Source organism: Ranitomeya imitator, chromosome 8, assembly GCF_032444005.1.
Source record: "Ranitomeya imitator isolate aRanImi1 chromosome 8, aRanImi1.pri, whole genome shotgun sequence".
NCBI lineage: Eukaryota > Metazoa > Chordata > Amphibia > Anura > Dendrobatidae > Ranitomeya > Ranitomeya imitator.
The window spans coordinates 19,835,115-19,851,089 of record NC_091289.1 but is presented as its reverse complement, the minus strand read 5'-3'; the positions used below and the strand labels follow the sequence as shown (position 1 = coordinate 19,851,089).

At 37.2% G+C, this 15,975-nt stretch overlaps 1 protein-coding gene across 7 annotated transcripts in view; it reads left to right on the top strand.

Moving 5' to 3' along the window:
- MITF (melanocyte inducing transcription factor) overlaps positions 1-15,658 on the top strand; it is a 216,138-nt gene extending 200,480 nt beyond the window's left edge. For all 7 annotated transcript variants that reach the window (XM_069736512.1, XM_069736509.1, XM_069736510.1 and 4 more), the window contains one exon: positions 1,235-15,658. In XM_069736512.1, the coding sequence (XP_069592613.1) occupies positions 1,235-1,630 (396 nt within the window). In that variant the 3' untranslated portion in view covers positions 1,631-15,658. The remainder of the gene's footprint in view (positions 1-1,234) is intronic.
- Positions 15,659-15,975: the final 317 nt, after the last annotated feature.

The following is a 15,975-nucleotide window of genomic DNA, read 5'->3' as shown; positions in this document are numbered from 1 at the left end:
TGGCTACAAAAGCAGAACCAGGAAAGGCAGTAGTAACCCTTTGCACAGTATGGGGCTGAGCGAGACGCTGGGACCGATGTCTCCGCTGAGCAGGCTCCACTGCGGCTGAAGCAGAATGGGAGACCGCAGCAGACACGGCTCGAGATTCCCCCTGTGCAGCAGCGGGAACTCGACTCCTAACACACATTCTCACTACTGCTCCATTCACACAGAGGACTTTGAGACCTCTACGTTGATGATCAGCAATCAGGCTGCCATTTACCATCTATCCATTATGATTAAAAGTAACGCAGTATAAGGTTCATATTCTATAGGCAGCACGGTGGCACAGTGGTTAGCACTGTAGTCTTGCAGTGCTGGGTACAAATCCAAACAAGGACAACATCTGTAAGGAGTTTGTATGTTCTCCCTGTGTTTGCATGGGTTTCCTCCAGGGTCTCCGGTTTCCTTCCACACTCCAAAGACATACTGATAGGGAATGTAGATTGTGAGCCCCAATGGTGACAGTGATGTCTGTAAAGTGGTGTGGAATGGTGCTATGTAAGTGAGTAAAATATATTAGAAAATAAATAACAAATATTTAGAGATTAGTGAATGGAATCATAATTTATCACAAATTTCCCCAAAATACGGATTCTCCTAAATCTAAATTTTTCTCAATTCGATTGGCACATATCCGGTAAAATAGGTGTTAGTTGACCATCATTTTTTTGGATTATTTCAAAGGCCAGTAAGGGGTTAAAAAATACCTGTTCTTAACCCACCCCTCTCCTTTCCTGTCGCTTCATTTCCCTGCCCAGTTTCCTGGTCTTTGCTTTGGATTTTCTGACCTATAGTCTAGGGATCTTCCAACTTTTGGTCTTTGGGTTTTCTGTCACTGAGAAGGCCTTAAGCAGTCATGTGGGCTCGATGCGTACTTGAGGCCGCTGCAATTAGCACTGAAAGACCAAAGACTGGAAGATCAAAAGACTGGAGCTCGGGAGATTGAAAGTCCAGAGCGTTTGGGGACCTTTGGTGGCACTATAGTTGAGTCGCAAACCTAGGACTGGTGAATATGGAATAGAACTTATTGTTTTTTATTTAACGCTTCTCCTCCGTTTTTTTTTATGTTTTTAGGGTCTGGACTCGGAATAAAAATTTTCAGAAAAATTAACTAGTAAAATCTTTTTTTTTTTTAATTTGCCAATCTTTGTTCATATTTTGATGGTCACCATTTTTGCTTTGCACCTTTTAGGAGCTGGAAATGCAAGCACGAGCCCATGGACTTTCCATCATGCCAGCTACTGGCCTCTGCTCTTCCGATCTGGTGAGCCGCGTCATCAAGCAGGAACCCATGTTGGACAGCTGCAACCAAGAAATGTTGCAAAACCACCACGATCTTTCCGGAACCTCCACCCTAGATCTTAACGATGGCACCATCACTTTTAGCAACAACATAAGGAACATTACTGACTCTCCCACCGCCTATAGCATGCCAACAAAGATGGGCTCCAAACTGGAAGACATATTCATGGACGATCCTCTTTCTCCAAGAGTCCACGAGGCTCTTCACTCAGTATCTCCCGGCACCTCCAAAGCAAACAGCAGGAGAAGCAGCATCAGTATGGAAGACAACGACCACCACTGTTAGCATTGGGTGTACAACACCCTCTTACGGACTTCCATATCCTGTACTATTTTGGAGCAGTAGATTTCTAGATAGTTCAATTTGATAGAAATTTCTCTGTGTTTCATCCATAGGCCAGCACTTATGCTTTATTATTATTTTTAGAATTTTTTTGTAAAGATACTTGTGTATTTTATTACTTACTTTGCCTTCAAAGTATTGCGCATGAGAGATTTAGTTCTAGCCAAGTCAAAGATATAACTGATTGTCAAGTCAGATTGATTTCAGCCAGTAGCCCTGTATCAGCGGTTTGGTATCTGTCTGTTTGGGATGAGATTGCAATGAACCATTTGTCATTACAAGCATTGCGATGAATGTGTAGAAACCAATTATCTGTATGCCATGGAGAAGCTTCCATTGATGGAATAATGAAGGATTAGAAGAAGTGAGAATTTCTTGGATATAGTCAATGGCGTACATAAAAGAGTGGAGGTCCCATAGATACGAGCATAATGTGTTCCCATTATGGTGCGTAAGTTTGTGTCCCATAGTAGATTGGCCTGGTGGTTGTTTCCTCCTTTTACAACCTTTCCTGTACTTTTGTAATAATTATCCTCTGCTTTTGCTAAAATTGCAGTTCCTCGGGGGAGGGTCTTATGCAAATTTATGCTTCCAATTACAGAAAAAAAAGGTGTGACCACATAAGGATGAACCTCCTACTGCCTTTATGTTATGTACGCCCTTGACTGTAGTAGACACTGTAGGTGGTTTTTGGCTCAATGTTTCAATTTCCATTACTCAGAAAATATATAACAGAACCTGTTAAGACATTTCAAGCAATATTTTTTATTTATTTCTTTTTTTTTTTTTACCTTTATAATGTGATCTCAGGATTTAAAAAAAAAAAAGTTTCATAGTGCGCCTCTAATTTGGAGGTTGCCCAAATAATATCTAAGGTATTTGTAGTATGTGTAGCATAGTTTTCTAATATGGCTCGGGTCTGCGACCACACTTTAATGTTTTATTCAGGTCTTTTCTGTAAAATTCTACTCTAAAAGAGGACATAATGATAAAATCAGAGCAAAAACTGACAATTCAACCCATTCAAAAGTGATGTTTTTTGTCGTTCAGGGCCTGAACTAAGCTTTATATAGTGTATTCCCATCTCATGGTGTGGTTGGATATTGCTTTTTAAAAAAAGGTGGGGCTTGACCTTTTGGACCTCCACCAATCATAAAAATGAATGGGGGTCATTGCTGATTCAACATTTTTGACCCTTCACCGTTTTTCCATGAACTGTTGTGTTCAGAGGGAAAACTATGAAGGGACCGTTGGGGATTTCTAAGGAAGGGCTTGCCCACTTTCATAAAGTGATCTTATCTCAGAGGGGATGTCCATTCAAGTGCATGTACTCGGGGCTTAATACAATTTTTGCAGTTGGGTTTCATTAATATTTTGCACTGTTTGCCTTTTTTCAGCCTCTGACTGGCACTGTCCATTGTTCGTTGCAGAATGAGTTAACTAGGAAGCCATCACCGAGCTTATTCTGACGGGAAAGTTTGTAACTTTTTATGTATTTTTCTGAACTCCTCTCAACTGATTTATAACCAGAGATCAAGTCAACTTTCAATATGCAGGGAAGCAAAAAGCCCATAAGAGCTAGCCAAACTCTGCAAAAGTTTTAATGAAACCCAATTATTTTTTTAAAGCCCAAAACACATGTATTTAAGTAAAAATAAAACTGACCTCCAAATATGGACAACCCCTTTAACATTTTGATCAATTTGTGTACCTATTGTAGTAACTGCATATTTTCCCTTACCTGTGATGGCAAAATTGGAATATTTACCCTTTTTTTACCAGTAATCTAGAAACTACAGCAAGCAGCCATTTTAATATGATATCGTCTAATAACTGAGAGTTCCACTGATTGGACTGGTTTATAAAAAGAATGTCTAGAACGTTAAAACAAGTCACTTTACTACACGGATACGTCCATCAGGTAATACAGAAGCTTTGATAATCTGGTGCTGGATAGGTTTTGTTGATGGTTAGAAACATTTTACTAGAATTAAAACATTTGTCAAAATCCCACCCCCATCAGAAAATGAAAAGTTAAAAAACAACACCAAGATTCGAGTAAAAAAAAGTAGAAAAAAAATCCTTAGGGTGGATTTATAGTAGATGCCCCAACCACCACCTCCATGAGAGACAGAAAAGTAGAACAAAATCCAAGGGACTACCTTCACTGCCATCAGAGGCAAAAAAAAAAGTAAAAACATTCCACGGATCAACCAGTACCGCCATAAAAAAACCTATGTGAAAGTATAGATGGTGGGACTCCAAAAGACACAAAAAAGTAAAAACAGTCCTTCAGAGATTAAAAAGAGAATAGAAAAAGTCCAAGGAACCCAAACTTCCTCCATCAAAGTTAATAAAGTATTCAAATATCCATAATGTGGAAGTATTGACAATGGAAAACCAACACTATCGCCACGAGATATAAAAAATAGAAAAAGTCTTAAAGACCCCACCATTACGACGATTGGAGACAAAAAAGGTCATAAAAAATCCATGATGTAAAAGTATAGACTATGGGCTCACCACCATCAGAGATCAAAAAGAAAAAGTAAAAGGTACGTCTCGCACCACCAACATCAGAGACAAGCAGATAAAACACTCATAAAGTGAAAGTATAGAAGATGGGTCCACCACCATCAGAGATGAAAAAGTAAAATAAGTACAAGGGACACCCACCGTTATCATAGACAAGCAAGTAGAAAAAACGTTCATAAAGTGGAAGTATGGATGATGAGACACCACACCACAATCACTATTAGGACAGAAAAATTGAACAGAAACCATGAAGTCGAAGTGCAGAAGTTGAGATTCCACCAATCTTGAGCAAAGGTCCGATCCTTGTTCATAGTCATCTACAGTGCCTACAAGTAGTATTCAACCCCCTGCAGATTTAGCAGGTTTAATAAGATGCAAATAAGTTAGAGCCTTCAAACTTCAAACAAGAGCAGGATTTATTAACAGATGCATAAATCTTACAAACCAAACAGTTTTGTTGCTCAGTTAACTTTTTATAAATTTTAAACATAAAAGTGTGGGTCAATTATTATTCAACCCCTAGGTTTAATATTTTGTGGAATAACCTTTGTTTGCAATTACAGCTAATAATCGTCTTTTATAAGACCTGATCAGGCCGGCACAGGTCTCTGGAGTTATCTTGGCCCACTCCTCCATGCAGATCTTCTCCAAGTTATCTAGGTTCTTTGGGTGTCTCATGTGGACTTTAATCTTGAGCTCCTTCCACAAGTTTTCAATTGGGTTAAGGTCAGGACACTGACCAGGCCACTGCAACACCTTGATTTTTTGCCTCTTGAACCAGGCCTTGGTTTTCTTGGCTGTGTGCTTTGGGTCGTTGTCTTGTTGGAAGATGAAATGACGACCCATCTTAAGATCCTTGATGGAAGAGCGGAGGTTCTTGGCCAAAATCTCCAGGTAGGCCGTGCTATCCATCTTCCCATGGATGCGGACCAGATGGCCAGGCCCCTTGGCTGAGAAACAGCCCCACAGCATGATGCTGCCACCACCATGCTTGACTGTAGGGATGGTATTCTTGGGGTCGTATGCAGTGCCATCCAGTCTCCAAACGTCACGTGTGTGGTTGGCACCAAAGATCTCGATCTTGGTCTCATCAGACCAGAGAACCTTGAACCAGTCAGTCTCAGAGTCCTCCAAGTGATCATGAGCAAACTGTAGACGAGCCTTGACATGACGCTTTGAAAGTAAAGGTACCTTACGGGCTCATCTGGAACGGAGACCATTGCGGTGGAGTACGTTTCTTATGGTATTGACTGAAACCAATGTCCCCACTGCCATGAGATCTTCCCGGAGCTCCTTCCTTTTTGTCCATGGGTTAACCTTGACTCTTCGGACAAGCCTGGCCTCGGCACGGGAGTAAACTTTCAAAGGCTGTCCAGGCCGTGGAAGACTAACAGTAGTTCCATAAGCCTTCCACTTCCGGATGATGCTCCCAACAGTGGAGACAGGTAGGCCCAACTCCTTGGAAAGGGTTTTGTACCCCTTGCCAGCCTTGTGACCCTCCACGATCTTGTCTCTGATGGCCTTGGAATGCTCCTTTGTCTTTCCCATGTTGACCATGTATGAGTGCTGTTCACAAGTTTGGGGAGGGTCTTAAATAGTCAGAAAAGGCTGGAAAAAGAGATAATTAATCCAAACATGTGAAGCTCATTTTTCTTTGTGCCTGAACTACTTCTTAATACTTTAGGGGAACCAAACAGAATTCTGGTGGGTTGAGGGGTTGAATAATAAATGACCCTCTGAAAAGACTTTTCACAATTTAAAAAAAAATAAACAAAGAAATAACATTCTTTTTTGCTGCAGTGCATTTCACACTTCCAGGCTGATCTACAGTCCAAATGTCACAATGCCAACTTAATTCCAAATGTGTAAACCTGCTAAATCTGCAGGGGGTTGAATACTACTTGTAGGCACTGTATGTCCATTGACATGAGTGGGATTTTCTGGAGCCTTTATTACGCTGAGTAGTATATGTCTGCATTAGGTTGTGACTTAGAAGTGTCCTTTACAGATTATGGAAGGCCTATAGACCCTTGTTGGTTGGTCTAGAAAACACTGGAATTTTAGATTACCATAAGTTGTGAAAGATGTTAGAAAAGTGGAAGATACTGTCCAGAGAAGAAACATATACTCTGTTGATACACTCTTTAAGCAAAATTTGAGTAGGTCATAAAGTTATGAATTAATGTTTTTGAATCCACATTTTTGGTTAAAAAATGATTTGGAGGAACCCTTCCTTAAAGGTGGCCAAAAAAGTTAGAAGTGGGTTAATGATTGAACAAGCATTGAATGAGCAATTGTCTGGTGAACAAACTATACACAAATGTGGCCACACACAATCTTAATCTCTATTAGTAGATACCGTTGTTCTCTTGGCCATAAATGTTCAATGACATCGAAGGATGAAAATGTTTTTTCTTGAATGTTCAAAGAATCTGGCAACTACTGGACTAAAATGTTATTTGTGTGTCATCTGTTGGAAAACACATGGCTAAATTTTACTCAACGAACAATTGTTTTGGTTGAAATTGTTCAATGTGATCAACTTTAGACTATGGTGTACGGCCGTCCTAAATCTCTATTCACCCCGCGTCAATAAAACGGGAGCTAAAATGGGTCAAGAACACCAAATGCTGCTTTGTGCTGAGAGTACATTGTTTCTGGAATTAAGACTCGATACAATCTTAAATTTCCAATGAGACTTGGAGTATTGGATCTGATGCTTTTGGAAAGAAATGAAAGAAAAACACCCTAAAAATTCTCTAACTAATTGCAATAATTTATTCAGGCTTTTGCCTAAACTTAGGATCATTACAGTTAAGACAAAGAGGTATCAAACAGAAAATTAAAAACTAAAATTGCAATTTAAGTAATAAAATAAAAAAGTTCTAGAAATCAAATTTTTGTAAAATATTTTGATAAATACAGTACAAGGTTTTAGAAACAAAACACAAGGAAACCACCCTAAAAATTCTCCAAATAATTGCAATACTTTATTGCCTAAATTTGGGATCATTACAGTTAAAACAAAGAGGTATCAAACAGAAAATTAAAAATTAAATTGGAATTTATGGAACAAAAAAAAAGTTCTAGAAATCAAATCCTGAAAAATATTTTGACAAATAGCGTACAAGGTTTTAGAAAATAAATAAAAGAAAAACCCCATAAAAAATCTCCAAATAATTGGAATACTTTATCCAGGATTTCCCCTAAATTCAGTATCACTACAGTTAAAACTAAAAGCTTATCAAACAGAAAATTAAAAATGAAATTGCAATTTAAAAAATTTAAAAAAAAAAGTTTTGAAATTAAATTTTGAAAAATATTTTGACAAATGTAAGTAAAATGGTTTTTTTGAAAGTCCATCCTTTCTAAACGTTATTGGGCAGAAAAGAAGGAGAGTACTTCAAAAATAGAATATAATTTATTAATTTGCAAGATAGATTTTGACTTTTTTTAAGTTTTGTTTTTTAATTGTGTAATAATTTGACAAATTTTGATGAGTCAAAATGCACTTTTTTTATATTATTCGAATGCATCTTAAAAGTGCTCAGTTTTTGCCAACTATTTTTATTTTTTTTATATATGTGTAAAGAAGGGTTATTTTTTTTAATGTTATTACAGAGATCTTAGGGATTATTATCTTTTAATTATTCTTATGGGATTAAAGGGGGTTTTTTTTTGGAAGGGGATTTAGTGATTTTAGGTTGTTTAGAAAAAAAAATTATATTTATTTCTAGAGGTTTATTAAACTTGTTTGAAATCTGAAATTATTTTTGGTTTTTAATGATTCGGTGTTTAATTTTTCTTTTTTTTTTTCCTTTGGGAAAATGTGAATAATAAACACATTTTATGCTGTTTATTTCGATCTTATCTGAAGGCGTTCTGTAGGAAAACTGGTATATCTTGACATAACTGTTACTTATTGATATATTTGGAATTTAATCTACATCCCAAGATGTACAGATAGATTTGTTGTATTAATTATTCATGTAGATCTATGCAATAACAGTAGTCATAAATGTATTTTGATCAAAATTAGGAATATTCCGACGCGGAATGTTCGGTAATCTGATTTTTTTCTTGTGTAGAAAGGACTTTTTTTGTCTTGTAGTAGTCAGAATAGAAATTCTCATTCAGAATGAAGTGCCTTAAGGAACGGCCTATATTTGTTTGGACTCTACGCACAGACTGAAGTGTGGCTTAGTTGAACCTAATTAGAACAGTGAAGTAAATTGTAAACCTGGATGTTTCCAAATGTTCTAGTCAAACCTTAAGTGCTTCCAGAAATATGTAAAATTTCAATGTTTTATCGTGTGACGCGAAAGCCGATTTCCAGGCAGTCAACTTTTTGTTAGAATTTAATTTTTTTTTTCCGAGGCTAAAAATTAGATTTTCAATCCTTAAAGGGGATGTATCATCAGAAAATAATCGAATGTATAAATCAGGTTTTTATGTAAATTTTACACAATTTTAGCATTGTTCTTTTTATCATATCACCATTTATATTAAAAGGAAAAATAGAAATCTTGCAATTTGCATACTGGCCACTGGGGCTAATCTAGACCCCCAACTTCCTGTTCTTTCAGGAAATTCACATGTACATTAGCAGCAGTAGACTCTTTTATATTGAAGCATCTAATAAGCGGGTAAAAAAAAGTCATTGTGAAGGAAGAAAGAGCTAATAGAGTTGTGACATCATCTGTTGTGAATGGTGGATCCGATGTTATCTACTCTATATAGGGGTGTTATCAAATATTATACAGTAGGATGTGAGCTGTGACATCACTTATTGTGATTGGTGGATCCCCTGGTATCTTCTGTATATTAATCATTGTACAGAAAAATGAGAAGGTGACCTGTGACATCTATTATGAATGGTGAATCCTGTGTTATCTACTGTATATGGAGGAGTTATCAGTGATTTTGCAAGGGGGGAGGAGGTGAGCTGTGACATCACCTACTGTGAATGGTGGATCCTGTGTTATCTGCTGCATATAGAGGTGTTATCAGTCATTGTACAGGAGGAGGAGGAGGTGAGCTGTGGCATCACCTATTATGAATGGTGGCTCCTATGTTATCTACTGTATATAGAGGTGTTATCAGTCATTGTACAGGTGGAGGAGGTGAGCTGTGATATCACTTATTGTGAATGGTGGATCCTGTGTTATCTACTGTATATAAGGTGTTATCAGTCATTGTACAGGAGGAGGAGGTGAGATGTGACATCACCTATTGTAAATGGTGGATCCTGTGTTATCTACTGTATATAGAGGTGTTATCAGTCATTGTACAGTACGAGGAGGAGGTGAGCTGTGACATCATCTATTATAAATGGTGGATCCTGTGTTATCTACTGTATATAGAGGTGTTATCAGTCATTGTACAGGAGGAGGAGGTGAGCTGTGACATCACCTATTGTGAATAGTGTTTCTACTGTAAATGTATAAAGTGTCATTGTTATCCTTTGTTATTAATGAAATTTACTCCTGAAAGAACATGACTTGTGAGACTAAAATAGCTCCAGTGTCCAGTTTGAAATATTTTTTTTTTTTACAAAAAACGTTAAAAAAAAATCATTTAACTCCAAACCTTGGTGACACATCAGATTTTCTGATGACACATTCATGCTTATTTCAGTAGTTACTTGTATTGTCTTTTCAGAGCTTTGGATTGTGAGTATCCTCTGGTCACTAAGGTATTACTATTCACAATGCTAGTGGGTCCTGTGCTCTCATCCTTCCTGTTTTAATAGGATTCATCCCATTGACCAAGGAAAAAATAGTTCCCAGTGACCTTTTGATTTATAAATTTCCATGAGTCGCATTGGAACAATGGTGCAAAGTAGAGATATAGGAAAACATCCTCCGTAATTGTTGTTCTACAGTCAATCTGATAAAATAGACCTGTTTGAAGCTCCTCAATATGTGACTTGCAAAGGTTCGACCCGGAAAGAAGAGGCTACATTTCTCTGGTTATGGTTGGGATTTCTTATTTTTTCCCATTTACAACAATTTTTGAGTAGTTGACCCCTAAGAATTAGGTAAGACTAGGGTTGAGTGCACACAGCATCTTCTTCAAGCAGATTCCATCCAGAATCCTCCTGAGACAACGGTTTCCTGAAGCGACTTCACTTGGGAAAACTCGGTGGCTGCGCCAGTGTCTAAGAGACGCCTTTTGCACGTAGCTTATCAGCGTTGTAGTTCCCGAAGAATGATTTCGACAACGTGCACACTGAGTCTTTTTGCTGAGTTTTTTTGTTTAGAGGAAGCTGAGCAGAACCTCCATTTTTTTTAAAATTTTTGCATTTTTCAGGAGTCTCTGAAGAGTTTCCTCTCGGTTTCTACTCCAAAACTTCCCTGAAAAACTCATTTTGCAAATATCCTTAGGGTATGTGCACATGGAGTTTTTCAAGGAGTTTTTGGAGTTATATGAACACTCAAAATCTTCCGACAAATTTCAAAATTCCTCAATAACAAAATCTGCAAAAACTTAGCCAAAAGACTTTGTGTGCACGTGGCCTTATTGTATGTGTCCATAGACTTTTTCTATGAATTTTTGGAAGCGGAATCTGACCAGAAACTCTCCAAGTCTCAAAATTCTTCAAAAACTTTCAGTTTCCTCTCAATTTCTACTCTGAAAACTGAGCAAAAAGACTTTGTGCGCACAATAGCCTTAGGCTGGATTCACATGTTCAGTTTTTGTGGTTATTTTTGGTGTCGTGTTTGATGCAGTTTTTCTAGCCAGGAGCCAGAAGTGGATTCTAGATATAAAGTGAGAATTTTTACTTCTAATTCCTGCTGGATCAATTTCTTGATTTGGCACAGAAACTACTCAAAAAACTTCATCCATGATTCCAGTCGTAGAGTAGCAAACTATAGTTCCCAAGAGTCTTCAAATGTGGTAAATTATTTGTAACCCTAGGGGCAGAGAATCTAGCCAAATTCTTTAGGATGTAACCTGCTATTCTACTTAGTAGTAAAAAAATCCTACTAGTACCATAATAAAAACGTATAGCTTCAAACCTCTCCTTTGAATAAAATCGATGTAAAAGTTAGAAAAATGATATAGACTCAGGTTGTGTTTAGAATCTTTACTTCAAAACCAACATGCACATTGGCCTCTAAAAACCTTTAAATGCAAAATTTTATTCTACACCATTCGTTCCGTGGGTAAAATCCTAATAGTACCATAATAAAAACTGTTATAGCTTCAAACCTCTCCTTTGAATAAAATCGATGTAAAAGTTAGAAAAATGACATAGACTCAGGTTGTGTTTAGAATCTTTACTCCAAAACCAACATGCACATTGGCCTCTAAAAACCTTTTTAAATGCAAAATTTTATTCTACACCATTCGTTCCGTGGGTTTACAAAAATAGGATGGCATTTATCACACTTTCCCAATTATTCAAAACTTACCATTTTTTGGCACCAATTATATATATATATATATATATATATATATATATATATATAAATTTATTTCATTTTGTTTTTGAATATGAAAAATAAATATCGTATTGATTCTTCTTAATGTTCGTTATGATTTCAATTGATTGTTTTCCTTTATTCAACTTTTTTAAATAACGTTTTCTAGATTTCAAAATTTAGAATGTGTGATCCTTATTTTTTAATGTGACTTTTTATTTTGGTTAAGTTTTCAAATCATTTTTTTCTTTCCATAACTTTTTTTTTTCCAAATTTCCAAATTTAGAATATTTGATCCTTTTCCTTTTAAAACTAGTATTAATGTGACTTTTTATTTTGTTTGATAAAGTTTCAATTTATTTTTTTCTTTAACATTTATTTAATGTTTTCCAAATATCCAAATTTAAAATATTTGATCATTTTCTTTTCAAAGTGAGTATTAATGCGACTGTTTATTACTTTTTTTTATGGCAGATGACAATAGTAATAATAGTTAGGAATAAATTATTGTAAACATTTGTAAATGATTTTTTTTTTTACAACTGGAAGATGCAGTATTAGCATTCGATAGAAACTCAGGTACGATCACTTCGTGTTCATTAATTATGCTTTTAGTGTCACAAAATACGTAGAATATGTTATAATCAGGACAAGAGTTTCCTGAGATGGGTGCACGTTTTTTAGAAATGGTTTTATTTTAGCAAACTCTTGCAATGATGATCTTACGGAATTGAGAAAAAAGATTTGCAGGACCCTGGTCTGGAATCTGTAGTGCCTGGACCGGAGCTTGGTCGGCAATCCATGGCGCCTGGACCAGAGCCTGATTGGCAATCCGTGGTGCCTAGAATGGCTTAATTGGCGATCCATAGCACCTGGACCAGCGCTTTGTCGGCAAGCCTTAGCGCCTGGACCAGAGCCTGGTCATCAATCCATGGCGCCTGGACCAGAGCCTGATCGGCAATCCGTGGTGCCTGGAACAGCTTAATTGGCGATCCATAGCACCTGGACCAGAGCTTTGTCGGCAATCCTTAGCGCCTGGACCAGAGCCTGGTCATCAATCCATGGCGCCTGGACCAGAGCCTGATCGGCAATCCGTGGTGCCTGGAACGGCTTAATTGGTGATCTGTAGCACCTGGACCAGAGCTTGGTCGGCAATCCTTGACGCCTGGACCAGAGCCTGATTGGCAATCCGTGGTGCCTGGAACGGCTTAATTGGCGATCCATAGCACCTGGACCGGAGCTTGGTCGGCAATCCTTGACGCCTGGACCAGAGCCTGATTGGCAATCCGTGGTGCCTGGAACGGCTTAATTGGCGATCCGTGGCACCTGGAGCAGAGCTTGGTCGGTAATCCATGGTACCTGGACCAGAGCTGGATCAGCAATCCATGGTGCCTGGACCAGAGCTGGATCAGCAATCCGTGGCACGTGGACCAGAGCTGGATTAGCAATCCGTGGCACCTGGACCAGAGCTGGATCAACAATCCGTGGTGCCTGGACCAGAGCTGGATCAGCAATCCGTGGTGCCTGGACCAGAGCTGGATCAGCAATCCATGGTGCCTGGACCAGAGCCCTCTGAACCTCTTCCTACTTATTGTCTTCATCGGGGCTTTTTGTTTTATTACTAGGATCGGTGTAACATCATGAATCAGGAAAGGCGCCGAGAATGTCGGTAGATAAGTAGATAAGGGCTCTGGTCGGGCAACCACAACTTCATGTTGCCACTTGATTCTTTTTGCTCAACTCTAGAATATTATTATTACTATTGACAAGAGTAATACAAACAAATTGTCATGGGCAAGAAAAGAAATATCAAATTGTAGAATGCTTGGAAATTCGGGAAATGTAAATTACTTGCAGTAAAAATGTATTTTTGTGCTTTAAGAGTTGCATTATGTTTTTTCTCATAAATCAATAGCACACACAAAAATAAGAAACGTTATCATATATATTTTCAAAGAAATCCACTTCTTTCTCCTTCTGAATGAAACTTTAATTCTCAAAATTCTCAGTACACGTGTAAAATCAGTCTTCAGTGAATGCAATTTTTCCCATTAACTGTGATAGGAGGTGACAGTTGGTGCTCTTAATGTTGTATGGAGAACTGTAACTGTCGTTTAAGAAAAACTTTCAGAAAACTTGCATCAGAATGTCTGTGTCTGACTCTAGCTCCTCCCCTCCATAGAACTTTATGAGCACCAGCTGTCATCTCCTGTGAGAGGGGAGGAGAGAGAAGTTCTGTCTCTAGCTCCTTCCTTCTCCATAGAACTCTATCAGGACCAAATTTCATGTCTTATATAGAATATAATAAAATTGTTAGAAATTCTCACATCCCAAATTTGCCTCCTAAATTAGATCTCGTCATCGGTGGAGGATTATGACTCCCGAGCACCCCCGAATGTGACCCCTACAATAAATCTGCTTGAGATATTATAGAAAAATACCTTAAGGTTTAGTGTAATATTTTCCTGCTGATTGAGGTCACAGATTGTATTTTCAGTATTTTTTTAAAAATTTTTTTTAAATTTGCAAAAATTGCAGTAAAATCAGATAGCGCTGCTATGGGTGGACTTAACCCCTAATATACTACATATTAGCGTGCCTTTAAATACCTCTGTTAATTTGCTTTAATTATTAATAGTGCTGGGTGTGGGGGAGGGGCTCCAATCTAGATAGACGATAATAATTCGTATTCTATATATTCGATTATTAGATCTCCACATATCGGGTACATGCACCATTTCTTGTTCGCACGTTGGCCAGAAATGATTTTACTATATGGACGTACCTTTGATAGGCAATTACAGTATTGCATGAATTCTGGGTCATAGTCATCGTTCTAATGACTTTGCAAAGGAACAATCTAGAAAACAAATTGATACATTAGTTATGTTCTAAAGTGAAACGTTTTTCCTTAAGGAGACCACCAAGTTGACGTAGGGAGACTTAAAGGCCATGTAATGCCTCCTGGGAAATAAAATATGCAACTACCCTCTGATTGGCTGGGGGACAGATCTTCAATGTGGGGGTCTAAAGGGTAAAATTTCTCCTTAACACCATCAAACTGAAATAAAATCTGCACAGAGGCAGCTTTCCGAAGCATGTCGTTTGGCTTTGTCTTAAGTCAAGTGGAAAGATTCTTAAAGGGGTCGTTGGCCTTTAATGAAAACTTTTTTATTTTAATTTATTTATGTAATTGGAGATATAGCTCATTTTTGTCATTGGGTTTCACTAAAAATGTTGCACCATTCCGCCTCTTTTTCTCTGAGCTCCTCTCAACTTATTTATGACAACAGACCACATCAAAGTTGAATGTGCGGAGAAACAAAGAGTTTGTAGAAGCCAAAACGGTGCAACATTTTTGCTTGTAGGAAATAAAATTGGGAAACCCCTTTAAAGGGTCAGTATTGACTTACGCGATTGTTACTTGCAAAAGCAACACTAGAGACACTATTCCCTTCTTCCGCGAAGATATTATTTGCATTGAGTTCTGTGTCATGCGTCGTCCCTTTAAGAAGGCTTGAGACAATGTATCAGATTGTTTTAGGGTTCCTTTAATGATATTGATTTTATTGACATACTTTTTTTATTTTACCCGTTTTTTTGATAAAGCAATAAATTCACTGAGGGTCATCTTTTGTCCCGTGCCTTTAAGAAAACTTCCCAATAGTTTTGCTGATATTATAACTTTTTTGCATTCAAGATAAAAAAATAAACAAAATAGCTGCAAAATGCATAAGAAGCACAAAAAAAACGATATTTATGTTGGTTTTCGTATAAACTGCACTGGAAATAGCTTTTGTTTGCATGTGTACCTAGGATTTTTGGTGACAGGGATGAGACGCCTCTTGATTTGTACTGTAATGTTTTGTTGAGGTTGGCTACTTTGGGTGGCAATAAAGTGTATTTCGATTCATATCCGTGTACGGTATGGGTCAATGTAATGTATCCAATGAAGACATTTAAACTATTGTTATTGATAGAATGAATAAAGAATTGTTTTTTTTTCATATTTTGATTTGTTTTTATTTATTTTTATTTTTTTCTACAAAGTAAAAAAGTCTTTAATTTATCAAGAATAAAATCTTAGTTTAATTTAAAAAAAAAATTACATTTAAATTATTCACACGTTTTATGTTGATGGTTGACTCCCTAACAACCGGATAATTTTTCCTTTTTTATATTTTAATGGACTGTACATTAATAGATGCAGCGATAATAATTTTTTTTTTTTCAATGCTTTTTTTATTTCTCTTTTTATAGGGGTGGATTCCAACATTTATATTTATTCTAACTTTTGTAATATTTTTAAACTCTTTTTTTTTTTTC